Source organism: Hyaloscypha bicolor (genome assembly GCF_002865645.1).
Source record: "Hyaloscypha bicolor E unplaced genomic scaffold K444scaffold_117, whole genome shotgun sequence".
Classification (NCBI taxonomy): domain Eukaryota; kingdom Fungi; phylum Ascomycota; class Leotiomycetes; order Helotiales; family Hyaloscyphaceae; genus Hyaloscypha; species Hyaloscypha bicolor.
In genome coordinates, this window is record NW_020194619.1 from 1,566,626 (window position 1) to 1,592,243 (window position 25,618).

Consider the following 25,618-nt stretch of genomic DNA (forward strand, 5'->3'; position numbering starts at 1 on the left):
AGAAAGCCAGGAATAACCGGGTTTTAATATAGGGATTGGGTTGCAAGCAACAAGCCAGCGGCGGCGGAGCCACCAACCCGTTGCAAAACATCACCGTGATCAAATGCGAACTACACAATTCTTCTTACCGCACCTCATTCTCTTTCATAAACGGAGAGCAGACCATCGATGTCACAATGGACAAAACGCCTCTCAATTCAGTATCGCATATTTTTGTCCTCAATATGACTTCCCCCTATGGCCCGTTGGCGAACTACTCTAACGGCAAACCGATAGCACAAAAGACGGCCGAAGTGGGAACGCTATCTTACCAAGCTGTCATGACTTCATTTGGCTCGGTTGTGGTTGGCACACTTTGGAATTCTCAAGGCAGCAATGGTAGAATCGTTGCGAACGGTACATCTGTGATGTCGACAGTTTTGGACGAAGCGGGAGAGCTTGGATGGATGAATGACTACCCTCCAAAGAATGTGTATTTCATTGGTACATTACAGCAAGCTATCGCAAGCGAGGATCCAGGTCAAATGTGGAATGGATTGGATGTTGTGGATGACGTCCAAACTGCGATTCCGTTCAAAGTGGCATTAGAGAGCCTCTTCCAAAACATCACGATAGGACTAATGAGTTCCAAGCTCCTGCAGTACGTTCAGTACTAAGCCCCCCTCAAAAGAGGATAAACTAATGAAAGCAAGACCAAATGTCTCTTCACCGTACGCACCGCCACACACCAACGTCACCTTCCCAGATTTCCAAACAGTCTACGTCTACACCCCGTCTAGACTCTGGATCGCCTACGGCCTTGCTATCATTTTTGCTAACACAGGTGTTCTCATCGGTCTTTCGTCTATATTTTCTAGCGGTGTTGCTTACACGAATTATTTTTCGACATACTTCGGACAGCGACACATGCAAATATGGAAACCTCAATTCTCCCAGAGGATGCTGACGGCAGGGATTCTTTACCGAAGTATTTGGAGAAGGCAAGTGTTTTGTTTTCCGATGATTATGCTGGGCGGGAGAGAAAAGGAATGAGTTGGTTTGGAGATTCGAAGAGCCCGGGTGTAAGCTCGAGACTTCTGTCTCAGTAAGAGAGTGGGCTCACTAATTATGAATTTACGATATGTGATGGAAGTCGAACTATATGTAGTGATAGATTTTAATACACTCTTCTACTCGAAAGTTTCCCTTGGGAGGTGACTTTCGGTTCTAATGAACGGAGCAGGAAGCTACTTATCTATCTAGAGTAAACAAAACATATCGTTAACCAGGCCGCTATTTGCTCAGTTATGTGTTGCGCGAGACTCCCCTTATTCAACAAGAGCTCGATCTAGATGCAATTCAACCACGTCTCCGCAACTACGACCCATTTTCCTTAATTTAATTCCTCCCGTTTCAGATCTTCGACTTCAGACCTGCCATCCAATTCCCAATCACCGTGTCTTTTTCCTCCTTACCCAACTCTCCCCATATCCTCTGCCTCTCCAACTCCTGCCACCTCCCCACCCACCGCCCCCTCAATCCACGCCCCAACAACCCCAGCACACTCCTGAGGACTTTCAAGCGGCACCAAATGTCCCACACCCATCATCCCCACCAGCTCCATCCTCCTCTCATGACACAGTTCAGTGTACAATTCCAGACGTGAATAGAATCGTCCATGGCAAGTTATGATGGCTCTAGTCCAATTTTGCTAAGTTCTGCCGCTCCTGAGATGTTATTATCATGACTTCCAGGGCTGTCGGCTCTAAGATCGTCCTAGATTGGCAATAAGCAGCTCATGTAGATGGTTGCATAAGCGAAGCCCCTATTCTTTGTGGGGGAGCCGAGGCTGGGCGTTGGCATAGTAAGCTCTCGGCGGTGAGTTACGCTTGCATTGAGGCTGTTCAACAACGCGTCGTGATCTCCTCCATGACTCTTCACGCGCAGCCAACGACAATTTCACGGAAGCTGCACGTCGGCCGAATGCGGAACGCCTTCGAGTGGCTGACACTCGAGGACAAGCCGAGGCTCGCTTTCTCGACCCGGACCTTGCAGACGATCATGCGCCGGACCCTGGCCCCGCCATTCTCTTCACATGCCAGAACAAGCTTATCTTCAGATGCAAAGCAACAAACTAATGTTTTCACATGCTCGATGTAGAAATGGCTCACGTGCGCACCTTTTATCTTCATCTCGCGTCCTCTCCAGAGGCTAGCCAGAGCAGGATTGGGGAGGGCAGAGCGAGCGAGCATGGAGCGACTCAATGGTGGCATGACGAAATGTGCTGGAGAATGTGGGGAAGGAATCTGCCATGTTTTCTCGCCTCCCCCGCCAATCACGGCACTGGACAGCTGACCCTTCTCTCCTTGTTACCGCTGAGCCGAAGCCGCAAGGCGGGCGCGACGACGAACTTGGTCTTGGTCTGGAACGCTGATGCACCTACCGCGTGTCCCGAGGATGAGGAGAGCCGATGGAGCTGCTGAGTGTTGAATGCCGGCTTCTGGTAGGTCGAGGGCCACGAGAGCTACCGCTAGCCCGATGTCCTCCGGATGGAGGATTTGCTTATGACTGTGTGCATTTCCTCTTTTCTCTGGCTGCTTCTGAATTGACTTAATTCGTCTGTTTTATTACAGAGTTTAGATTTTATACTCACATTACGACGTTCTAGTTTGTATAGCAGGACGAGCATTAACCTGCAAGGCCAGTTACATCCAGTTACATCACAGTCAGATTTTTGTACTTCACTCTCCACTCTACCCATCATGGCGAACAAGATGGCCAATCCCGCTGTGGACCCGAACAGGGAGGAGCAGCAATATCTGGACGAAGTTGCAGCTGTCAAGAAGTGGTGGACGGATTCCAGATGGAGATACACCAAGAGAGCCTTCACTGCCGAGCAGATTGTGGCCAAGAGAGGGAACCTGAAGATCGAGTATCCCAGCAACGTCCAATCGAAGAAGCTCTGGAATATCCTGGAAGGCAGATTCAAGGTATGTCCTCCCAATTGTGGCTTCCGGGGTTGAAGCTAAGCACATTCTATAGAACAAGGAAGCCAGTTACACCTACGGCTGCTTGGAGCCCACAATGCTCACCCAAATGGCGAAATACCTCGACACCGTCTACGTTTCCGGCTGGCAATCATCGTCTACCGCCTCTGCCTCCGATGAGCCCGGTCCAGATCTGGCAGATTACCCCTACGTTCGTTCCCTCCATCCCCATCCCTCAATTCCGAAAACTAACACCCCCAGACCACCGTCCCCAATAAAGTCTCCCATCTCTTCATGGCCCAGCTCTTCCACGACCGAAAGCAGCGCGAAGAACGCGTTACCACAAAATCGAAAGCCGACCGCTCCAAGCTCGCAAACGTCGACTATCTCCGCCCCATCATCGCAGACGCAGACACCGGACATGGCGGATTGACGGCAGTGATGAAGCTTACGAAGTTGTTCATCGAGAAGGGAGCAGCGGGAATACATATCGAGGACCAGGCGCCTGGGACGAAGAAGTGTGGACACATGGCTGGGAAAGTGCTGGTTCCGATCAGTGAACATATCAATCGTCTTGTTGCCATTAGAGCGCAGGCTGATATCATGGGTACACACATCCCTTTCCCCTCCCAACCCCAAAATCCAATCCAAATCACAACCGAAGCAGTTACTAACAAGAAACAGGATCTGACCTACTCGCCATCGCACGAACAGACGCCGAAGCCGCAACCCTTATAACCACGACCATCGATCCCAGAGATCACGCCTACATCCTCGGCAGCACGAACCCCAACCTCCAACCCCTCAACGACCTCATGATTGCGGCGGAACGAGCTGGAAAGAACGGCGCTGAACTGCAAGCAATCGAAGATTCCTGGACCTCCCAAGCAGGACTGAAAGTCTTCGCCGACGCAGTAGTAGACACCATCAACTCCGGCGTGCACGTCAACAAGAAGTCACTCATCACCCAATTCCTGTCCGACATCAAGGGAAAGTCAAACACGGAAGCGCGAGCGATCGCCAAGGGGATAACCGGCGTCGATATCCCCTGGAACTGGGATAGCCCACGAACGAGAGAGGGGTATTACAGGCTTCACGGAGGCTGTGAGTGTGCGATTAATAGAGCGATTGCCTACGCACCGTACGCAGATGCCATCTGGATGGAGTCCAAGCTCCCCGATTACGCGCAAGCGGTGCAATTCGCAGACGGCGTGCACGCCGTTTATCCCGAGCAGAAACTCGCATACAACCTCTCCCCCAGTTTTAATTGGAAATCCGCCATGTCGCGCGACGAGCAAACAACTTACATTGAGCGCCTGTCTAAACTCGGGTACTGCTGGCAATTCATCACTTTGGCCGGCTTGCACACCACGGCACTCATTTCAGATCAGTTTGCAAAGGCGTATTCGAAGAACGGGATGAGGGCGTATGGCGAGTTGGTCCAGGAGCCGGAGATGGAAGGCGGTGTCGATGTGGTTAAACATCAGAAGTGGAGTGGGGCGAACTATGTCGATGAGTTGCTGAAGATGGTACAGGGGGGTGTTAGCTCGACGAGTGCGATGGGGAAGGGCGTTACGGAGGATCAGTTCCATTGAATGGTGTGAAGAGAAGCGTGTATACAGTACGGATAGGATGGGTCAAAATTGATTCTCGTTGGTTACGATACGAAACTTCGGGATATGCTGGAATATTGACTAACGCTCGCCAACTTCCCTTTCTTTCTGCTTTCTTTTTTTTAATTTCATCATTCCGTGCCAAGCGGGCCCCCCTCACCCAATTCTCGAGGATAGACTGACTCCCTTGCCCTACTCCAGTGCCTCATATCGCCGTTTCCAGAATTTAATTCGGCTCAGTAATCAGCAGTCAATGCTTCGATGCTGATTCGCTTGATGAGCTCGATGTGGGCCTGGCTACGGGGTGCGATTTTTACTTTGAAAGGGGCTTCTTTGTGGATTTCCCAGTTGGTGTTGAGGGTATTGATTGGGTGGTCCTGACACGCCGAATGAGTTCATTTCCCTTTCGGGTTTGGTAATTGTGAAATACTTACTGGGTCTTCCGTGATGTCGAAGCAATAGATCAGACAAGCGATTGCAATCCATATGTTATTGGCGCCAACGTTGTACCCCACGCATACTCGACGGCCTGTGAGCATTGCAATCAGTTTCCATTTGTCTTCATGTTGAAGCATTTGAGGGTAGGAGAGGGTGAGTAAGGTTTACTTTACTTACCAGTCCCAAAAGACCAATGCCCCTTCAAAGGGTTGTTCAAATCCGCGTCCATGAAGCGCTCTGGGGAGAAAGTCATTGGATCCGCATAATCGCCTTCGTTCAACGCAATCGCGTAAGCGTTCCAGCAGAACTGCGTCCCAGCAGGAAATTTGTATCCTTCATACTCGTCATCCTGGACGAGCATATGTGGCACACCAGTTTGGATAAAGGGCCGCCAGCGGAGACACTCCTTTGCCGCTGCTGTGATGTATGGTAGCCCCTCTCGATCGGAAAGAGAGGGGAGGCGTTCGGCGTCTGCACCGCACACTTCGTCTAGCATTGCTCTTGCTTTGATCACCCATGCTGGGTAGGCGGCCATAGCTGCCACTGCTTGCGTGATGGCATTCCGCGAGGTGTCACTTCCAGCTTCCAACAGGGTGCTGAAAACGAACAACTTTTCTGTCTCATCGATGGCGAATTCTTTTTTCGCGGCGCCTTGCTCTACCTCAACCGCGAAGCAAGGGCGCGCAGTCCCGTTTTCCATCTTCTTGACGAGACGGTCGTATTCGCCTTTGTACAGACTACTTGGAAGTCAGAGAGGTTTCATTTGATACTCTCTAGTGTGCTAAACACCTACGCACGAGTCCTCTTGAAGTATGCCTCCCCAGCCGGTCTCCACCACTGCAGAGGTTTTGGAAGGTTGGACAGCCATGGGAATGCATCGCAGATGTTCTTCAGCGGGTTGAACAGATACTCTGCTAGGACAGCAACCGATTCGAGAATTGCCTTGAGTTCAGGATCGTCGATGGCCGCCCTTCTCCCAAACACCACGCTCATGATGACAGAATTCGAAAAGCGCTGATTTGCCAAGTGGAAATTTTCTGGATCTGTCATGTAGTCGTAGACCAGCTGCTTCGATTCTAGCTCTTGGTAAGCAATGAACTTTGTCTCCGCCTGTCGATTGTTCAGGATTGAGTGCATGATCTTTCTCTGGTTCCGCCATCTGTCAGAGTGAGGCATCAGAAGCATGCGTGCACCACCGGACATAATGTCTTGGCACATAGGACGGAATGGGCGGGATGAATATATCGCGGCACGCTTCTCCAGGAGGTCATTTACCACGCGCGATGAATTGAGGAAGACGATGGCACGACCCCCAAGGTAGCATGTGTACCTGTGAAGAAATGTAAGAAATAACTCCTTGATATAATAATGAGGCGCAAGACTGCAAGCATACATCTCTCCATATTTTCGCGCGGTCTCTACACCCCACATTCCCCCAGGGAAGGGCACATCCAGGGAGTTCCCGATGATCGGCCAACCAGGGACGACATGAGGGAGCCTGTATTTTTTGTTGAATTGATACCGAGACCATAGTCGAGGGAGGATGAAAACAAACACGAATAGACATGAAGACAAGACAGAGATTGAGACAGCCATGTTCGCGGGCTGAGATGCAGGATGAGCACTTGCCCAAGAAGAAGCGATTGGGAATTTGTTAAGGGGATGCAGATGGCCATTCTCCGCAAGAAGCCTAGCTTCAAGACTACTCTTTACCACTTGTTTGGGAGAAGGTATGGATCTTGATGGGTGGACTGACAGGAGAGAACGCGAACATGCATGCTCGGAGAAGTCCCCGTCCACATGTGGGGAAATCCCGAGCCGAGACAAATCACGTGAGGATCCTTTCCCTTCCCTACCTCCCCTTCAACGCTCTCTTCTTCCTTCTTCTTCTTCATCCCTCCAATTAATCCGTCCATGGCCACTCCCACCAACTCCCACCTCAAACCCTCGAACACGGCATTTTTCCGCGCTGTGCTGTTGTCGAAATTGCCGATGCCTTTGTCCACCTCTCCTCAATCCTTGCTGGCCTGCCTCAACCATACACAATGACCGGGAGAGCCTCGGACGCCCCTTTCCAATGTCGCCAGTGCCCATCCAGGTACATGCGCCTGGATCACCTGCACCGCCATGAGCTCAAGCGTAAGTATCTCCGTGCATTGGTCCGGAGTTAAGGACTGACGTTCCCTCTCAACACCACAGATGAAGGTCAAAAGACGTGTGTGTGCAAGTTCTGCAATGCCAAATTCTATCGTCACGACATCTTCCATCGCCACTACAAGTCTTGCAGGCAGAGAGGCCATTGTCCAATTCCCTCGGCCCAACCGCGAGGGCGCCGGAAGCAGGCGTGCGATCAATGTGCAGCCACAAAGCTAGCATGTGACTCTAGCAGACCTTGTCAGACCTGTGCAGGCAAGGGTCTCGATTGCTCTTGGGCTCGTGTACGAGAGAGACGTCCAGCCAACACAGAGGTGCTAAGCCAAGTCCCCCAGAGCAACTCCACTGTTGATGCCTCACCATATCCATCGGAGGCCTCGCCGTCGCTCTTGGACGAAAGCGCCTACCTAGCAAATGAGGAACCGAGTCCAATGGCCGCTCCTATGCCTCAAGTGCAAACGTTCACGCTTGGTAGCATGCCCGTTCCTTTCTTGCTCAACTTTGTCAGCTTGGAGACGAAAACTTTTGTGGACACTTTTGGATATGCAAGTGCGGCACCAGAACCACTTCCCATATTATCTCTTGGAATTTCTCTCAATCAGCCTGCTTGGGAGCTTTCTGTTGGATCGGGAGGTGAGTCTCCCTCTCGTTCTCATTTCATGAAGCTCAATTTAACTAGTTCCATTCTAGTGATGGGCCACGGAAGGCATTCTCTTCAGGGTAGATCTAGTGCGTCCCTTAATGCACCAAACCCGCCTTTGCTGGACAACTCTTACTCTCAAGGTTTCAATGTCTCCGGGCAGGACTCTCTTTTTGATCCTAGGTCTGGCCCTCTAACTGGAGGCTCCCCAGACTCGACGGGATTACCTGATCCCATGCGCCGGCGGCTCAGTGAGCTGGCCATGCAGCTAACTGACACGTTTATCACTTTGCCGAAGCGTCATTGGGCACGGACAACGAGTGCCAAGATTCAAGATGCTGATAAGTTCTTCACATTACCAAACTTTCAGCTCTTTACACAGACCTTTTATCATCATTTCTTCCCACAATGCCCTATCATCCATCGGCCATCATGCAACCTCAAAATAGCATCCCTACGTTTGGTACTAGTAATATGCTTGGCAGGCGCATTATATTCATCCCTCCCGGAAGCAATCGCCATAGCACAAAGTCTCCTAGATCTTGCTGAGGAGTATGTCTTTCGCAATGCGTGCTTTCAGGAGCTCAGTAAAGGGAAGGGCTCTGCTGACCAAATCCAGGACTGCGATGCGAAACTGGAAGCTATACAATCAGCAGTTGTAATCACGTTTCTTCAGAACTGGGAAGGCAATGAAGCAGCGCGGCGGAGAGGGCGAACCGAGCGTTTCAACACCATTATCTCGGTATTCACACCTCTTCCCGAAACCCCTTCCTTCTTGAGGAAAGGAGTAACAAAAGCTGATCACTATATTGAATGAAACATAGAGTGCTAGAGCATTACGTTTGACAACAGCACAGAGCTCGTTGCCTGCTGCCATGGGACCAGGTCTACAGTTCGACTGGTATTTGTGGTCGATTTATGAAACACGTGTACGGTGAGTTTTCCGATGATTGCTCGACCTTGACAAAAAAATCCATCCCTTAGTTGCGACATTGAAGCTGACTGCCGTCCCCAGAGTCATGTACTATATATTCATTTTGGATAGTGGCTTCTGCATCTTCCATAATTACCCACCGAGGCTAGCTTTGGCGGAGATAAAGGTAGATCTCCCATGCCCCGAGGATGTTTACGAAGCCGTGGACAGTACAGACTGCTTCCAGAAAGCTTACAATCACAATTCTGCGGAACCAAGCTCGCTGGAACGGATCCTCAAATTGCTCCTAGCAGAAGATTTCGGAGAAGAGGAGAAATGCATCCTTTCAACACTCACTCCTCTCCACTATTTCATCATAATCAATGGTTCGTCACAACCTCACGGCAGATAATCATTCGGTGGCATGTATCTAATTTGTATTTATAGCATTTCACATCATCATCCGCACAGCACACGCAATTTCCTACAGCAAAATCATCAATGATAACGTCGACCGTGCCCTGTCGCGCTGGAAGAGTGGGTGGGAGATACACAAGAAACAAATCACAACACGCCAATCGAAGAGACTTGGCTTCGTGAAGCATGCGAAAGAGTACTGGTGGCTTGCAAAACTGTAAATCTACGTTGCAGAGAGCGACCTAGAAGCTCAGCCAGAGGCAGCAACTGGACTTGGTCTCAGCTCTGTAGAGTGGGAGGATGACAATATGGGCTATATACGCACCCTTCTGGAGCGTTTCTGCTCCTCGGACTTCACGAATCAAGCTTGATTCGATACAAGTGGAGGTGGGTGGCTACAGCTTCCGGATCAGAAAGTCTGGCCAACAACCCGCTCGTCCAAACGTGCCTCCCATCGGGTGCAGCAGCGAGACTTTTAAGTTTTTCCATCGGGGTTGTGGTGCCTCTCAATTGTACCAAAAGCTTGGGTTCTACGAATGTGCGGTGGAAATGCTATTCACTGTTGATATGACACACTTGGAAGCGGTTGAAGTTATTTTCGAATGTGTGATGGATATCCAAGATCAAGCGAACTTGGACTTTGATTCTCATTTTACCTCCCAACTAGCCTATCCCCATTGCAGAGAAATTTTCAATCCAACGATCATCTTGGATTGTTCCATTTGTTCCAAAATTTGTCTACACCGTGGCCATCCACGGAGACTTCAGAAGTCCCCAAGATCTTGTCAAAGGCTGCGGAAACGGCACTGGAATTCCCTGGTCCCAATGCTCGCCAGCCAATGATATTGTCGGGTCTCACAAGTATTGCTCCACCCTTGTTGAACCCTTTCAACAGCTCCCATCTCCCTTCAGGATCCAGATATTCGTTCTCTCCTACTCCTTTGAACGGACCGGTTATTTGCGCAATTCGTATCCCGATATTCCTTTCCTTGGCCGCCTGCGTTGCGGCCCCAACCCAAGGCTGGCCATCACGATCTATGATGAGCAAGAAATCACCATTCTGGCCTATCAAATCGTGTGTCGAGAAAGCTTTCCCCTCACGTTCCAGCCAGACGTGCGGTAAACGGTGCCCGGGCGTTGTAGTTGGTGTGTATTTCTCATGTATTGGGTCCGGGGGAGGGGGTGACGTGCCATCTGCAATCACACAACCATGGGGGTAGAACAAGCCAAGATCCATTTCATGGGCTCCAAACTCGATTACCTGACTATTAATGACATTTTGAAGGGTCGCACGAGACGCTTTCCCTATCTCTGAAGTTTCGTCGAGAAGGGCCTCGAAATGGATGCGATTGCGTTCGAGCTGTGCTTCTTGCAACCTAATGGCTGCAGCAATCACACCGTGATTCCTCTAAGTGAAGAATGCCTAGTCCGTAATTTGCTTCCCTATCGGCCGTCGCTCGCTTTCATAAGTACCGAGAAGCGAAGGAGAAGCTTTTCCTTTCAGTACGAGGGCCAATTTCCACGCAATATTGTGAGCATCCTGTACCGCAGTGTTGAGACCAAGACCAGTGGTGGGTGGATGACGGTGCGCCGAGTCTCCACCGATGAATATCCTCCCTTTTCTGTACGAATCGGCCAGCACTCGCTCCATCACCCAGGACGAAACGGTGACGACTTCCAATTCAAGATCTGGCAGCTTCAGCAAAACGCGGACCCGTGGCTTTGCGTCCTCGATAGAGAACTCTGAGGCTCCAACGTCGGTGCTGAAATGCATCTGCCACTCTTCTGAGTGCCGTCCCCATGATGGACCTAGCGGAAGCATCGAGCCACTTCTTCTCCCTGATCCACTCTCCGGGTTCGCGAAGTGCGCAATGCAGGTGCGGTCATCCCAGTACTGAGATAAATCTGCCTTAAAATGCACGGAAACCATTTTGCGAAGTTGTTTCGGGCCTTCCATCTGTATGCCCAGTGCAGCACCCACAGTCTTGCCCCCATCGGCGCCAAATACGTATTGAGCGCGGTACATAAGCTGTCTTCCGTCTACAGTCTCAACGTGGACTAATACCGCGTCTCCTTCGTCCTTGAAATCGACGACTTTTTGGTTGAAGAGGATCTTGCCTGGGTTATGTTTCTCTGCATGTGCCCGCAAAACCGGTTCTGAGCGAAGAAGAGGGAGGTTGGACGGCATGTGCGGGGCATCTCTCCTATACCATCACATCAGTTCGTTCCCTCCCAACCAAACCAACCCAATTCCCGCTCTCAATATTTTGATATTTTCAGAGGACTTACTGATAGACAGAATGCCGCTCCGTACCCACCTTACATCCCCACGTATCATGCACACCCAACACCTTCCTATCCAATGGCCCCTCGCCACCAAGGCTTGTCTGCCACACAATTTGGCTCATCTGGTGCGGTGGTGTACCGGCTGCTATGATATCTTCGGAGATACCGTACTGGCGGAAGATCTCCATGGTGCGTTGGGAGATGATGTGGGCTTTTGGTAGGGTGGATGTTGAAGGGTGGCGCTCGAAGAGGATGTGTTCTATCGAGTGGGCGGAGAGGAAGATTGAGAGGGAGAGGCCGCATGCTGGGAGGGAGGGAGATGTGAGTAGGTTGAGATGGCAGGGAAAGGGGGAAGGAGGAGAGATGGGGAGACAAACAGCCGCCGCCGATGATGAGGACTGGGATTGAGGTTATTAGAGAGGTGTCTCCCATTTTTGTGAAGAGGAAGGGTTTCTGGAGGGATTGCTTAAGAGGGACCGCTGGAATGGTTCAGAAGTTTTGCTTCTGAGGAAAATTAATGCTGGGGAAAGGAGAACAAAGCTCTGGTTCTGCTGCTGGATGGGGTGGTCTTGAAAATAATGTCACATCTGATTCTCGAGATCAGTCGATAGATGGGCTAAGAGCACTGAGCTCAGTCACGAAAAAAGCTTCAACGCCGAGGCTCTCCGTTTGTTGACTCCAATTTTATCTGTGGAGTGTGGGTTAAGCCCAGGGCCTTTCAACTAGCCCCAGAAGTTGAACGAGCGCGGTGGAAGAGGAGACCCCATACCGCAAAAGTACGCGGAGCTGGGAGCAAAGCACAAACATCTTGTGAGCACGGGACTTTACTCGCACTTGCAGAGTCTTGGCAGAAAGAGGATCTTGTAGGTGGGGGATAACCGAGTGGGGAATCTCTTAAGTGAAGTGAACTTCCAAGGACCACGCTAGGCGACCCGTCAAGATGGCTGCTTCTGTGAGAAGTACTTGAAACATACCTCCTCGGTGTTCGGATATTAATTTAAAGCCATTGCAGGCCGAAAGGCCGAGCTCGTGAGATTTCTCTCAAAGTGGTTACCTAGGTACCTATAGAAACCCCTTTTGTTCACGTGACGCAACCCTCTATTTAGGGTAAGGGACGAACCGAGAGGAGTGCGACGTGCAATAAGCTTTTGAGTTGGAGGAGCGTTGCCAGCTACCCAAGAAATCGTTGTCATGCCCTCAATAGGAATCGGTCATTCACGTAAACTCGTGGGGAGGGGGAGAGGAGAGACCATGTGATGCCCCTTTTCGCATCAGGTTTTGTGGTGGACATTGGCATATTGGCAAAAAAGACATGGGTTTCATGCGTAGGAGTGCAGCTTAGAAGTTCGTGGGACTGTGCTTGAAGTAAGGAGGACTCCCAGGAGCATCGTCGTCCTGATGAACGGATCCCAATACTACTAATTGATGTCGAGACATTGAGCTGAAAAGATATCGGGTCTCATTCAAAGCATCTGCTATGACTTCAATCTACATACTGACTTTCTCCGCACGTCTCGTCCCATCATATACAGTCAGTGGCGTCCCCAGCGTCTTCGCCTTAATCTGCAGCGCAATAAACCTCGAAAAATACCTCGCCTGCCCAACCGCACCCGCATGATACCAGAATGCTGGATCTATGTCCATACATCAGCACGTTATCTCCTTGAACAGATTATAATACGTACGTCCACACGGTTTAAAAGCACCCTTCAACTCCCCCTCCTCATCCAAACCCCACAAATCCTCAAGCTGACCGGCGACCCCGTGCCCGAAGAGCTCAGCAACAAGAAGACGCAGGTTGCCGATGAATCCCGTTGCGAAGACGACGACGTCCGCGCGGATGTGGGAGCCGTTGCTACAGACTAGGCCATCTTCCACCCATGAGATAGGGAGGGAATCGGATTTCATCTGGATCTATAATTTCATTAATCTTGCTCGTAGCATTAGGAGAAAGTAAATTGGAGGGAGAGTTTGACATACCTGCCCAGAAGCTATCCTCGCCGAAGTCCCAACATCCATATAATGCCCCCCAAAACGCTCAAATATCTGATAGATGATATCGCCGTCGCGGTCGAAGAGGAATCCCGCTTTCTCAAGTGCATCGAAGCGTTCGGGTTCTTGCGCGGCTTTGGAGTGCAAGATTGCTCTGCTCATGATTCTACCTAGGGCTGCCGGGCTAGAGAAGTAGATTCGGTCTGCTATGTCGGTAGGGACGTGGGTGTTGTAGACTTCTGTGCATCGGTTAGAAATATCAGTTTCAGAAGCCAGGAGGGGGGGGGGTTATATTTACTGTCATGGGTTTCTTTGTAATGTTCGGCGGGAATTACGTCTATCGTTACGCCGTTAGTCTTGCTTTGAACTCACCAAAGGTTAATGGGAGGAGGCCTACAGGTTGGTGATCGCTGAACCATCGTCACTGATGCCATGCCCGCCGCCAGCATATCATCCGCCACATCATGAGCTGTTCCATCAGCAAGAAATTGGAATCCCCAAGGGTCTTGTTCAGCTCACCAGTATTCGCTGATCCAACAACAACGCCACGTTTACCCTTCCATTCAGACGCCGATTTGTAAGCCCCGGAGTGGAGAGTTATGCCCTTGAACGCCGCCTACTTGTTCCAACATATCAGCATGCTCACGATGAAGCTTTAACAAGGCCGAGAACGCACCTGGTTCTCATAAGTCGGTGATACGGGCACATCAGAGCCTGCACCCGTTGCAAAAACCACGTTAGAGCAATAAATTGTTGAGTCTTGGCCATGCCGTAGTATATTCAGTGACCACGTTTCTCGTCCCGCGTCCCACGACCCAGACAGAAATTTCGTGGAGCACCAGATATTCTGTTCAGAAGTTAGACATTAAGATGACCTCTGGCATAATTTCGTGAAACTTACAATGCCATATGTCTGCGCCCATTTCTTGTACCCAACAGATAACATATCTTTGGTAAGGAACTCCGGATAGGAATCTTTTGGAAATGTGCGTTCAAACGGCAAATGAGCTTCGTGAACGTAAGAATCTGCTTAATAACAATACTTCTTGAAGTCTGGGGCTTACCGAATTCTCTAATTGTGTGTACTACAGGAGTCAGCATCGTTCGAAAGAAGTTAGGAGGTCTGACATACATTTCGTTGAATCGTATCGCGTCTTCCAGTTATCCCCGACTTCGTCGAATTTCTCCAAGATCACATAAGTCACTCCAAGAGCCGCCAAGCGTCCTCCAACAGCAAGACCTGCCTGTCCTCCACCAATGATAACACATTCGAAGTCCCTCTTGATACCATTGAAACTTTCTGGGCTCTGTGTGCCATTAGCACCATTCAAGCCATTGGCATGAGTGGCACCATTGAGGTCATGGGCATTGCTTGGCCCCTTCAAATGAGAGCCACCTTGAGTATGGCCATTTGTTTCTCCCCTATTCATCCCATTTGTAGCCCCCCCAGTAGCTACCTCCAAAATTGGATTGACTGGCGAATAAACATCAACACTCGGCTGTCCCACCAACTGCTCAAGAATCGTCCTCATCATCCAGATCTTCCACTCTCCATCTTCCATCGGAACAACCGACAAGAATCCACTACAAGTCGTCTTCGGTGTCCCATTCGTCAGAAAGTTGAACCCGAAATTGACCCACGCCGCGCCAGCCGGAGCGCGAATAATCTGTGGTTCGCCAAAAGAGCAAAAGTTCGAAGGATGGTGTGTCTTCGAAGTGTTCGCCCACGCTTCTAGAACGGAGTCTGAGGAGTAGAAGGTGCGGAGTGTGCCGGTCATGGCGAAGCTGTCTCTCCATATCGCGTCTGGCGTGAAATCATCCTTGCTGGGGGATGACAGCACTCTAGTGAAATGGGCGGACACGGCTGGCAAGTCTATGAATTCCGGAATAGAGCAGTTTGGGAAAGCGCAGGGAAGGCTTGGTAGAGTATACATGATTTGAATGTCGAGTGAAGCAGTCAATGATTAAGGAAAGAGAAGAAGACTATAATAAGGAAATTATTTAGTTGCTAGAGCACCATGTATTAAATTGAGACATGTGACTTCAATGCCCATGGCCGTTAGTTGGGTCACTGGCTATGCTAGGCGGTTGGTTTATAGAATGGCCCGCTTCAGACGTTGGGCCGCACGGGGACCCCGCCACGAATGTGGGGTTTCTGCGACTAAGCCAGCGCACATGAACAGAAGGAGCTTCAACAAATGACTTCGATAACGGCTCCGCATTTTGCAGGCTTCGCCATTCGGTCTTTCGCTCTTTCCGGTTTGAAGAGTTGTCCGAAGTGGCGAGATGCTGGCAGACCCCATTGGCTACGAGCTGGTTTTCTGCGAAACATATCTGATGTACGACTTAGATAGAAGATACTAGTATATTCGATAGCCAAGGTTTCACACCAAGCTGCTTCCCTCATTGGAGAAAGCAGTAGTCTTTCATTCATCGAGCCGCAAATCGCATATGCTTTGCTTCGGCCATCGAAATCTTCAACTTTGAGCAATGGCGCCACTTGACTTCCTGTCCGAATTCCGAGCCCGAGAGGGAGTGAATAACCATTCGAAAGGAAAATGGTACATTCTTGCAGTGCGATATCCCCAATCCATAAATCATAACTGTCCACTGATCAGCGAAGGCTGCAGGTCTTGCTGCTGCAAATAAGGGCGAGCTCATGCCAGAGCTCTATCGCTTGGCGACAGTCGATCTGCCCGTTGAAGATAGAAAAGTAGTCCAACGAAGGATTAAAGAGGCGCTGTTGAAAGGAGCTGTGCTTTATGGCATCCCTCGCTCTGGACAGGCTCTAGGCCCTCTTTTCCAGGCTCTACCGCCTGATGAGATTGACCTCTACGCCCCAAGGTGAGTGGGAAGATACTCTACTCGAGGTTTGATGTTAATTCAGAGGTCTAATAATATTTCAAGAACGCAGGCAATGAACACTGAAGGCGAGAGTGAGAGGAGAGTCAAAAGAGGCCGAAAGTACTTCGAGACACTATGGACACCTGGTCCAGCGCAGGGAATGATAGACCGAATCATGATGTATCATCCAGACCACTGTATGCATCTGATCTTTTTGGTTCAAATACCGAGGCTTACTACTCGGAAGACCTCCTTGACGTCAAGACGATCTACGAGTTTTGGATTAGCGATGATAGTATTTTGTCGAATATTGAGACGCAGATGTGTAATACTACTTTGCTCACATGCTGGAATGCTCCTGTTCAAGCGATGTGGCATACACGGGGTGTTGTTCGTTATAGTGGGACTTTAGATAAGGCTCGTTTTGCTCAAGACATGGGCCTAGCCATTGCTCGCCAGTTTGACATTCAAACGGGTGATATCACTATGGTGGACGATATTGTATTCTGACAAACCCTCATATAGAAAACGAATTGGAATGTGGAACAAAATCATGTTTTGAAGCGGAGATAGTGTTGAATGAGTAGATTTTGTGGCTGCTTCTGGCGCACGAGCTGAATTGCCCTTAACCTCGACTTCGCCGAGTCAATTTCAAATCAACACCAATGCAAGTTGCACTCATCTCACAGGAAGCGGCGGAACGCTCCTCGGTGCGAATTCATTACGCTTCTTGATTGAGCCATGGTCTTCTCCAGACTGCAGCCGTCGAACAAGCTCTTCAGGATCGAAATCTGTGCCGATGGGGTTCTGCTGGAACTCCTTCGTCTTCATGAAATCAGTAGCCGCGTCCACGGTGTCGAAGCAATCGACCTGTGTCTCAAGCTGGTTGCCATCCGGGTCCTTGTAATAAATCGAGATAGTGATGCCATGATGGACACACCACGTGGGCAGTATCCCTAGCTGCTTCCTTTGGCGATATGCAAGTGCGAGGTCTTCCAGAGTGTTGAAAGTGAAGGCCATGTGTTCAAGTCCAGCACTTGTCGGAATCTTATCCCCTGTTCCCGGCATTGCGCTGATGGCGATTCTGTGATGCTCTTCATCGAAACAGAGGAAGGCGATGCGCCCGCTTTCGAAGCGTGCCTCTGCGTTCAAAAATTTCTTGTAGAAAGCAACCATATCCGTAAACTTGTTGGTCCGAAGGAAAACATGGGCCAGCGATGCTGGCCGCATAACTGTGTCGCCAGGGTTATCGAAGTCGACTGTCATGGCGATGATAAGTGATATGGGTAGATTCTGAGTTACAGGATATTATGGAGTATTACTCGAGAGCTGGGCTTTAATAAACAATGGAAGAGATTCTTGGAAATGATTCTTGGAAAGGAAAACATGAGGCGAGAAGAGGATCCAAGAGCAGTCTTTAAATCATGTGACCAATGGCCGCGATGCACTCGCAAGTCTGCTCGAGAAAGTAGACCATCGTTCCCACAGACATCCTCAGTGACTCTACAGACCCCGCTCTCACAATTGTGGTTCTATCACAGACGTGGGGGACTCCCTTCCAACAGGTTCTGCACAAACTTTGGAGTGGGTATGGCGGGGAGAGAGGGGCAATGTGGGTAGAGTCCGAGTCTCCAATGCTCCTCCAGGCAGGCAGACACAAGCCTTCCTCCAGGCCGGCAGTTAGTCTGACTCCTCGGTCGATTTTACAGATCCAAATCTGGAACTGAGGAGGTCAATGACTGGATAATACACCTCTGGAAGTTGTTGATTTTTGGGGACAGAAGCACATCGAGGAAGATCAAAACTCGACTAGTCAAGATAGACTTGCAACAATGAAAATATCTATCGTAACTGGTGCTGCATCTGGAATCGGATTCGCACTTGCGAAGCACCTAATAGCTCGTGGTTTTCGTGTTGTGTTGGCCGATATTGACGACCTGAAAGGCAAGAAAGCCCAAGAAGATCTTGGCCCAGATGCACTCTTCCTCCACTGCGATGTCTCTGACTGGGATTCGAGTGCAGCGATGTTCAAGAAAGCCTATGAATGGGGTGGGCGGATCGATTTCTTTGCGGCCAATGCTGGGATTGAGGAGCGGGAGTCTGTGTATTGGCTGCCAACTTCTGAGGAAGAGCTCAAAAGGCCCGATCTTGGCACCATTGAAGTAGATCTCAATTCGGTCTTCTTCGGGTTGCGTCTGTTCAGATACTATGCGCGCAAGAGCGCGACTGGCGACGGTGGTAGGATGGTGGTTTCGTGCAGTATGGCGGGAATCTATCCCATGTATCTGGCCCCTTCTTACAGCGCAGCAAAGCATGCAGTATGTCCATCCATTCATTATTCGTTCCTTTTTCCATGTTTGATGCCGGATCTGGATGCTAATATGATCGATGTAGATAGTTGGGCTCGTCCGGTCTGTAGCGCCTAAAATCCATCGAGACGAGAACATCACGCTCAATGCCATTGCTCCCGGGCCAGTGGACACTGGAATCAACCCAAATATGCACTTGGTAGTGCCACCAGAACACATGACGCCGATGAAGACCGTTTTGGACGCGTTCGACAGGTTTCTCGAGGAGGATGTCACTGGCCAGATCGCTGAGTGTGCGAGCGATGGCATCTACATGCGCAAACCAATTGAATTCGCAAATGGCAGCGCAAAGTTCTTGAATGAGGACATGTTCAATGAGGAGAAGTTCAGTACTTTCTATAAAAAGTCGGGATAATCAGGTTTGGAGATGTTCAAAGGCGTTGAAAAGGCGACGCGAGATACGATGTCATTGCTACCTCGGCTAAAGCTCGGCTCCAGCCCTATTCGGGAGTTTGGAAGGAGGAATAATGCTTTACCTAGGTATGATCTCGATAAAGAATTAAGGATTGACTGTTAAGGCTGCTCAAAATCACGTGACTTTATTGCTTTGTTGCACGTCGCAAAACTGAGTTTAATTCCTTCCACGGATTGAAAAGCAGTCATTGACCGAAGTCCGAAAACCACGGTAATCGACGAGGCGTTTTCGCCATGTTGGTCGACCTTCCCCACTGTCATCCCCCTGCACCTGCGTTGATTAATTATCCACCTCATTTTGAATCTCTCAGAATGTAAAGTAGCCAATTAGAATCCGAAACAAACCCGTTGAGTGTAGTGGTGGTCATATTACGTGCTCACTTCCATTCGGTTCGTCGAATTCGGTCATTCAACTGGCGGACAACTTTCCCAGCCATTATTCCCCTTGGTTTACATTTGCCACAAATCGCCTTCTTTTCCAGTCCTTTTAGAAGCTAAATGATCCTAATTTAGATCTTGAAGCAGAATTTTTAACCGCAATGGAGAATTGTATTATTTGCCTTCGCCAAGTCCCATCGATTCGTCTCATCAACTCGATTCTATCGTTGTCAACGAGACTTTGGCTTCGACTTCGACTTCGCTCCCCTTTCAAATCGCTCAAGGTTTGCAAATGTGTGATAACCCAAATGGCACAGTAGGCAATGATACAATTCTCCTTTTCGAGTAGTAAGAATGGATGAAGGGGTTGATTGGCGGGTGCTTCAAGGACAAAGAAGTCATAGATAAAGAAAAGTGAGACGGCCAAGATTGAAATATTGTTTTAGAAATTTAATAAAGAGACATTAAGGGAGGAAATACTATTTGTTTTCTAAGGCTAGATTGAATTGAGCGGAAAGTTGTGTGGTGGGTGGTAAGGATTTGAGCGAGTTGATCAAGTCGATTCGCTCGCAACTGATGATTCGATGATTCGACGAATTAGTTAATTGTACAACTATTGAATTCGTATAAGAGTCTGCCATCGAAATAGGTTATATAACAAAAGAACGTGGTTTTTCTGCCATGAATGCTGAACAGAGAGGAAAGTAGAGGTTCAGAGTGGTTAGATATGGGGGGCCTGTTGAGTCAATTTTTCCATAGGTCGATCAATTCGTTCCTCGTCGCCTGCCCTTTACTTACGTAGAACCGTAGACACCCTCTGTGCTATGTGCAACAAAAACACGTGATATTTGGGAAATAATAATGCATAGGTTATGGGCTTTCTGTGAGTGAATGCTGAATGTGGGGTGAGGGCCCGGGAGGCGTGCCTTTGGGATCAGTGTGTCAAATGAATAGATTAGATTGGATTAATGGCCATTAATCTAATCTATTCACGAAAAAAAACTCATTAATTATGATTAATCTGATTAATCTGATTAATTATTCTAATCAAATCAAAAAAAAATCTGAATTACGTTAATCAAATTCTATTCTAATCTAATTATGATTAATCTTATTAATGTGATTAATTCTTTGACACACTGTTTGGGATTCAGGGGCAAAATATAAGCGAGCCGAAACCGAACAAAAGCCTTAAAGGCCACTCACGTAAACAGTAGAAGGCGAGCACATATCTTTTGGCATTATCTGCCCTTTAAGATTAACCTCCCTCTGAATCTTCTCATACCTGTTACTTGTGGAAAAACTTAAAATCATTTGTGTTGGTGGGGATGGGATAAGAATATGATGTGATGTTGAAAAGAGGCTTGTTCGGTTGTTCAATTTTCGGTGTAAAAGTTGAGAGGTTGCTGGTATTAAATCAGGTCCTGTAGAAACTCGTTGATTTAATTTCTTTCTACAGCTTCTCTTTCTCAATATTCTTTGCACGCCGTCTTCTCAAATATAGTCATGAGTTTCTTGATTTGTTGGTCCCCCGTTGGAAGGACTTGTGCGCCAAACTCTCCACATACTCCAGCCCCCGATCCAAGAACTGCAAATGGCGCATCATTAGTTCTGATAGATTACTCCACAGTTGAATTAATTCTCGCCCAGTAACAATTAAACATTCCACTCCAGTTCAAGCATCCTTTCCGTCGCCAAATCTGGCAATCTTGCTTCATGTCTTCCATTGTCAACAAACCACTAAGTCCCTAGTCATACTTAAAATCGGGCAGAAAAGTTCCTATGCTGATCGGACCATTAGCTAGCTTGGTTTCATAAATTCGTTGAAGTGCTCGATGGCTCTCCTCGGAAAGTTGTGACTGGAACATCAACACGGCGGTCTTCTTCAGCAGCCTTTCATCGCCGAGAAGTAGACTCTCGAGGGTTCTCGGAATGGATGTCATAGGTGCAAAAAGACATTGGCCTCCCATTTCTTCGCTTGCTCTGGCAATCATGTTTGGCTTCCGGATGGAACTGCTTTTCTGCTCCCATCTGCCTCACAGGATCTCGAATGAAAGAGATCTGCAAGTCGGGTCGCCAGCTCTCCTTGTTTCTCTGCCCAAACAGTCATGTCTTTGATGCCTATGGGAGCGAAAATATTCTTTTGATAATATACTTCGAGGTCTTCCTTGGAGAGACGGCTAATGAGAAGTCCAACTCAGTCAAGACCGGAACTATAAAGCCAAGATGTTCCTGTTTCGAAAATGCTTAGGCTGCTGTAAGATATAATAACAGTCTTTGGTGGTGATGATCTATTAGATTTCGTGACGGGTTATAGATATATTGCCAGAAGGGGAGACATGAAAAAGTAGGTCATGCCAGAGGAGTGAGTGAGGAGATGTCTAGAGTATATTAATGTCCACCCACACAATTTTCAGCGTTACAACATACCGTAATGTAACTACATTCTTTCGTTCTACCAAAATTGGTTGGCCATCTTGAAATCCAGCAATAATCTTCAAGTTCGAGAGCTCAGGAAGGTGAACAGAAACATCATCGTCGAGTCCAATCTGACCCTGCTCGACAAGCTGTAAGATGGCAACGGTTGTAACTATCTTAGTGCAACTAGCCAGAGCCATGAGAGTAGAGTACCCGTCGTGAGAGGAGTATTTTTACCTCTTTCCAAAGATTGAATACCAAAAGCTTTCTCGTACTGGAATGTGCCTGTGCTGTTGATGGCGGTAAGCACAGCCCATGGTATCGAGCCATTTTCGCATGCTTCTTCGAAGACTGCCTCAAGAGCTTGCACGTTAGAGATGGCTAGCAGTGGTGCCATATGTTCTTATGAACAATTGAACGGTTGAAAGAGAAGAGAAGATGCGCGAAGTCCATATGAAAGAGGCTTCATCACGAGATCTTTCGGTGATGCCCTGCATTGCGCAAGCAGCTCGAGAGGCGTACACAAGTTGTACTCGCTTGATCACCCACTCACCACACTCACCTTGCCGCTCCAAGCTCTGCTCCAAACGGAGTTGTGAAAGAATGTGGAGGTCCCATCCCTCGGTGCCCCACTTCTACGTTGTGGGGTTTCCCCAGACTGTACCCCGCCTTCCTGGGATCCAGAATCCATGGTTCAACGCCACAACCTCCAAACCGATTGCAAAATGAGAGTGATCGAGAACGTGCGAATACTCTTGCCCAATTTCTGAGCGAATTCTACACTACCCGTTCCATCTCGGCGAAAGAGAGTTCCTATCGCTGCTAGTTGGTGGGCTCGTGGTACGCCAAAGTGCGAGCAGTCAAAGCTTTTCCCCACTCCCGAAATATCACCCTGATCGTACCAACCTCCCCATGATCCCACTGTCCAGAAATCCTGGTCTGAATTGTCCACTCTTTGTGTGCTGCGATAAATCAGCACTCTCATTTGACTGCCCCTGTGGCTGCTTCGCATAGGTCCACCATCCAGTGGCCCAACTACAGCGATCTCCGATCCCCACATTCTCGACTGCCATGAACGACCCCTACAGAAGAGCAGGCTTGGAAGAAGTCCTGCAGCTATTAGGAGATGAGCTTGACAGTCGTACTTTTCTTGCTGCAGGCGAAACGATGAAGGACGTCTCTATGATGGTTGCCTCCCCTCCAGCTGCTTGTGTATTGCCTAGTCACTCGTTTTCTAACACATGCAAACTAGGACGATTTGCACTCTCTCTACAATCTGCCAGAGCCAGACCTAGGTTGGGACTCGGTACCGTCAGTTGACTCCAGTGCTCAAACGCCGAACGAGTTTCTTGCAAGCAGCAATGCCGATTCCTGGACAGATTCAGATAATTCGTACTTTCAAAATGACTTCGACAGCCTTCCAAACCCGTCTCAAGCTCTATCTCTTAATGCCACAACATGCCTTGGTCTCACCGACTCGTTTCCCTCGCCTCTAATGAGTGACTCAACCTACCCGTCCTTGGACACCTCGACACGCCAAGAGATGATCAAAATCTATTTCGAAAATGTACACCCACTTTGCCCCATCATCGATGAACAAAACTTCTGGTGGCATCACTCTGTTCTCAGTGAAGAACAGTTCTTTGGGATGTTCCTAGCTATCATGTTCAACGCAATGATGTTCGCTGCTTTTGCTGTAAGTGTCTAGTTACCATTTGCAAGTATGGTCTGACTTCCTATTCAGCATGCCAAGGACAGCCAGGTAAAACGCGCCGGTTTCCAATCTGTGTGTGAGGTGCAAGCTGAGTACTTCCGCCTGCTCACAGTAAGTCCTCCTTTGCCACTGTATACGCTAAACTAAATCTTTGCACAGGAGAAATACGAGTATTCTCGTTGCGAAGTGTGGAGCGAGATGGAAGAACTTGTGTTGGCTAAGACCGCCCTTCTCTTGTCACTGTGGCGTCCCCCAAAACTCGACATAACAATAAATAGTCTTTGGGCGGACCGAGCTATCTACCATTCCAAACAGTTTCTGCGTAAATCCTCCGCGAACACTAACATGTTGCCCAAACGCTGCGATATCTTATATTGGTGCTGCATTTCTCGAAACGCATTCATATCCTACGCGATGAGGCGGCCATTTCGGTTGTGCATTGAGGAGGACCAGATGTTGTGTGATCCTGAAGATCTCCGATCGGAGTTTAACAGAGAGATCATGTTCCACAACTTCTCTTCTGAGGAGGGCAAGGTGAAGATGGTCGAGGATTTTGTCATGTTATGCAAACTTGGCCGGACTCTAAACTTGATCTTGAGGTCTCAAAGATCCGTACTATTTCGGATGCAATTGGAGGGCACAACACCAAAATCCGTGGATACTTTGGACGAAGAGGACGGAGAAGGTGAAGTGCACGATTATCTATCCAGATACTTACAAGCCGCAAGATTCGAGTCAGAACTTCTGGAACTGGTTGAGGAACATGGAAAACCAAACCTCAATTGCATGGACAACCAAGTCAGCGAAGGCGCATCGGAGGATATGGTAGCCCTGACGAGATCACATTGCCTCTCTATCATAACTTAGTGAGTCCCCCTTCCGTTCCAGAATACCTTTCAAGGGCATGAGTTTAAATAAACACTAACCTTCAATAGCTCGAGCATTGCAGCACTGTATCAATTTACATTATCCAACACCTCTAGAACGTGGGCTAGAAGCTGTCATCGAACAGCTCTATCAAAAGTAAAAGATGCATCTGAGAAAGTATCTTCGAAAGTTGCCAGCCTCCTTGCAAACGTCTCATTGGAAGCAATTCCAGGGACAATGTAAGCCAGAAACCTGCCAGTCATGATAACTCGTCCAGCTAATTTTTCATTAGCTTGTCGTGGATAGTATCACCAATGATCACCTTCCTAGTCGAGCAGAATTGCGAAAAGTTTGGCTTCTCTACCGATGATGAGGAAGAAGAAGAGAGTTTTGAGATGCAGAAGATTCAAAGCCTTCTCAAACTCACGACTGCACTAGCACCACGATTCCAAAGCGCTGGAGATGTCTGGCATCTGTTGCAGAATATGGACCACCTCCTCTGCTGTGATGCGGCTGTGAGAGAAGACTCGAAGAGCCCACAAAGTTCATCATCTGGGTCGGCAGGGAGGAGGAGGTATGAGGATGATGAGTGGAGTGAGAGGCATACTGTTCAAGTCACACTTTTGGTGAGAGCGATGCAATTCATAGATCGTGAGATTGGATATGACAGTCCTCCTCCTTCTTGATGTATAGTCTATTTTAACAAGTATTAGAGTTCAAAACGCGTCTTATGACCGCCCCTTGAAGAAAGCATCTTCTGAGATAATCTTCCAGATCATGAAGATTTTGATGAAAATAGCCAAGACTAAACATATTTAGGCTGTCACGATTCCTTGTTTGACTATCTCCGACTCCTTCTGCATTGGTGTTCGGTCCATTGGGCGGTCCACTTGGTGTTGTTGCTACAGAGAGCCAGTTTTCGACCCTTGTCGATTGACGAATTCATTTATCTCTATGATTCGTCGAGGGATGTAAGCGACAGTGCCTCGTGTGATCGTTTACCACAGTTCGAGATTACATTTTGTGAAAAGGGATCAGAGCTACTGTCCCCTCCCCGGCCCAAAGCTAAGATCACGTACAGGAGTCCAAGCCGATGCTTCCATTTACAATTTACAACTCTTATCCCCCGCCCAAAGGCTGAGGTCACGATGTTGGTAACAACACCCCCAAACCTCGTTTATATCCCCAACATAGG

General features: G+C 48.8%; 11 protein-coding genes across 11 annotated transcripts; 6 read left to right on the top strand and 5 right to left on the bottom strand.

The window, feature by feature from the left end:
* Positions 1-176: 176 nt before the first annotated feature.
* K444DRAFT_632324 (uncharacterized protein) lies at positions 177-656 on the top strand (the record flags this gene model as incomplete). The annotated part of the gene is made up of 1 exon (XM_024883463.1): positions 177-656. One exon carries the CDS (start codon positions 177-179, stop codon positions 654-656), a length of 480 nt encoding a protein of 159 aa, XP_024734093.1.
* Positions 657-2,741: 2,085 nt separating this feature from the next.
* K444DRAFT_534945 (isocitrate lyase-like protein) lies at positions 2,742-4,561 on the top strand (the record flags this gene model as incomplete). The annotated part of the gene is made up of 4 exons (XM_024875244.1): positions 2,742-2,969; positions 3,022-3,177; positions 3,228-3,573; positions 3,651-4,561. 4 exons carry the CDS (start codon positions 2,742-2,744, stop codon positions 4,559-4,561), a joined length of 1,641 nt encoding a protein of 546 aa, XP_024734094.1.
* Positions 4,562-4,815: 254 nt separating this feature from the next.
* K444DRAFT_594051 (cytochrome P450) lies at positions 4,816-6,613 on the bottom strand (the record flags this gene model as incomplete). The annotated part of the gene is made up of 5 exons (XM_024878331.1): positions 4,816-4,956; positions 5,014-5,108; positions 5,195-5,754; positions 5,811-6,347; positions 6,411-6,613. The coding sequence occupies 5 exons, from the start codon at positions 6,611-6,613 to the stop codon at positions 4,816-4,818; spliced, it is 1,536 nt and encodes a 511-aa protein (XP_024734095.1).
* Positions 6,614-7,144: 531 nt separating this feature from the next.
* On the top strand, positions 7,145-9,362 carry K444DRAFT_632327 (uncharacterized protein; the record flags this gene model as incomplete). Its single annotated transcript, XM_024883464.1, has 8 exons — positions 7,145-7,156; positions 7,305-7,361; positions 7,417-7,804; positions 7,862-8,062; positions 8,297-8,553; positions 8,636-8,745; positions 8,827-9,110; positions 9,172-9,362. The coding sequence occupies 8 exons, from the start codon at positions 7,145-7,147 to the stop codon at positions 9,360-9,362; spliced, it is 1,500 nt and encodes a 499-aa protein (XP_024734096.1).
* Positions 9,363-9,844: 482 nt separating this feature from the next.
* On the bottom strand, positions 9,845-11,615 carry K444DRAFT_665611 (uncharacterized protein; the record flags this gene model as incomplete). The annotated part of the gene is made up of 3 exons (XM_024887089.1): positions 9,845-10,524; positions 10,615-11,345; positions 11,431-11,615. 3 exons carry the CDS (start codon positions 11,613-11,615, stop codon positions 9,845-9,847), a joined length of 1,596 nt encoding a protein of 531 aa, XP_024734097.1.
* A 1,265-nt stretch (positions 11,616-12,880) lies between these two features.
* K444DRAFT_594054 (FAD/NAD(P)-binding domain-containing protein) lies at positions 12,881-15,353 on the bottom strand (the record flags this gene model as incomplete). The annotated part of the gene is made up of 10 exons (XM_024878332.1): positions 12,881-13,061; positions 13,113-13,341; positions 13,408-13,658; positions 13,718-13,756; positions 13,817-13,888; positions 13,939-14,035; positions 14,096-14,266; positions 14,321-14,448; positions 14,552-14,726; positions 14,877-15,353. The coding sequence occupies 10 exons, from the start codon at positions 15,351-15,353 to the stop codon at positions 12,916-12,918; spliced, it is 1,785 nt and encodes a 594-aa protein (XP_024734098.1). The 3' UTR covers positions 12,881-12,915.
* A 502-nt stretch (positions 15,354-15,855) lies between these two features.
* On the top strand, positions 15,856-16,857 carry K444DRAFT_692741 (uncharacterized protein). The gene is made up of 4 exons (XM_024887824.1): positions 15,856-15,993; positions 16,043-16,263; positions 16,327-16,460; positions 16,511-16,857. The coding sequence occupies exons 1-4, from the start codon at positions 15,910-15,912 to the stop codon at positions 16,771-16,773; spliced, it is 702 nt and encodes a 233-aa protein (XP_024734099.1). The 5' UTR covers positions 15,856-15,909; the 3' UTR covers positions 16,774-16,857.
* An 84-nt stretch (positions 16,858-16,941) lies between these two features.
* On the bottom strand, positions 16,942-17,529 carry K444DRAFT_534204 (Glyoxalase/Bleomycin resistance protein/Dihydroxybiphenyl dioxygenase; the record flags this gene model as incomplete). Its single annotated transcript, XM_024875199.1, has 1 exon — positions 16,942-17,529. One exon carries the CDS (start codon positions 17,527-17,529, stop codon positions 16,942-16,944), a length of 588 nt encoding a protein of 195 aa, XP_024734100.1.
* Positions 17,530-18,095: 566 nt separating this feature from the next.
* Positions 18,096-19,261, top strand: K444DRAFT_644835 (NAD(P)-binding protein; the record flags this gene model as incomplete). The annotated part of the gene is made up of 3 exons (XM_024885012.1): positions 18,096-18,581; positions 18,658-18,961; positions 19,245-19,261. 3 exons carry the CDS (start codon positions 18,096-18,098, stop codon positions 19,259-19,261), a joined length of 807 nt encoding a protein of 268 aa, XP_024734101.1.
* Positions 19,262-21,528: 2,267 nt separating this feature from the next.
* On the bottom strand, positions 21,529-22,293 carry K444DRAFT_692748 (beta-lactamase/transpeptidase-like protein). The gene is made up of 2 exons (XM_024887825.1): positions 21,855-22,293; positions 21,529-21,805 (listed from the first exon to the last, which is right to left on the bottom strand). Exons 1-2 carry the CDS (start codon positions 22,040-22,042, stop codon positions 21,736-21,738), a joined length of 258 nt encoding a protein of 85 aa, XP_024734102.1. The 5' UTR covers positions 22,043-22,293; the 3' UTR covers positions 21,529-21,735.
* Positions 22,294-22,542: 249 nt separating this feature from the next.
* K444DRAFT_615665 (uncharacterized protein) lies at positions 22,543-25,306 on the top strand. The gene is made up of 6 exons (XM_024880774.1): positions 22,543-23,030; positions 23,095-23,538; positions 23,587-23,667; positions 23,716-24,422; positions 24,492-24,662; positions 24,716-25,306. Exons 1-6 carry the CDS (start codon positions 22,914-22,916, stop codon positions 25,107-25,109), a joined length of 1,914 nt encoding a protein of 637 aa, XP_024734103.1. The 5' UTR covers positions 22,543-22,913; the 3' UTR covers positions 25,110-25,306.
* Positions 25,307-25,618: the final 312 nt, after the last annotated feature.

What these genes read in the sequence shown, in the direction of transcription:
- K444DRAFT_692748 (XM_024887825.1), bottom strand. Translation starts at nt 22,042, where the DNA reads ATGGCTCTGGCTAGTTGCACTAAGATAGTTACAACCGTTGCCATCTTA. An exon ending in AAGAATGTAGTTACATTACG is followed by an intron (nt 21,806 to 21,854) that starts GTATGTTGTAAC and finishes AATATACTCTAG; the next exon opens with ACATCTCCTCACTCACTCCT.
- K444DRAFT_615665 (XM_024880774.1), top strand. Translation starts at nt 22,914, where the DNA reads ATGAACGACCCCTACAGAAGAGCAGGCTTGGAAGAAGTCCTGCAGCTA. An exon ending in AGTACTTCCGCCTGCTCACA is followed by an intron (nt 23,668 to 23,715) that starts GTAAGTCCTCCT and finishes ATCTTTGCACAG; the next exon opens with GAGAAATACGAGTATTCTCG. An exon ending in TGCCTCTCTATCATAACTTA is followed by an intron (nt 24,423 to 24,491) that starts GTGAGTCCCCCT and finishes AACCTTCAATAG; the next exon opens with CTCGAGCATTGCAGCACTGT.
- K444DRAFT_692741 (XM_024887824.1), top strand. Translation starts at nt 15,910, where the DNA reads ATGGCGCCACTTGACTTCCTGTCCGAATTCCGAGCCCGAGAGGGAGTG. An exon ending in GAAAATGGTACATTCTTGCA is followed by an intron (nt 15,994 to 16,042) that starts GTGCGATATCCC and finishes TGATCAGCGAAG; the next exon opens with GCTGCAGGTCTTGCTGCTGC. An exon ending in GATGTATCATCCAGACCACT is followed by an intron (nt 16,461 to 16,510) that starts GTATGCATCTGA and finishes ACTACTCGGAAG; the next exon opens with ACCTCCTTGACGTCAAGACG.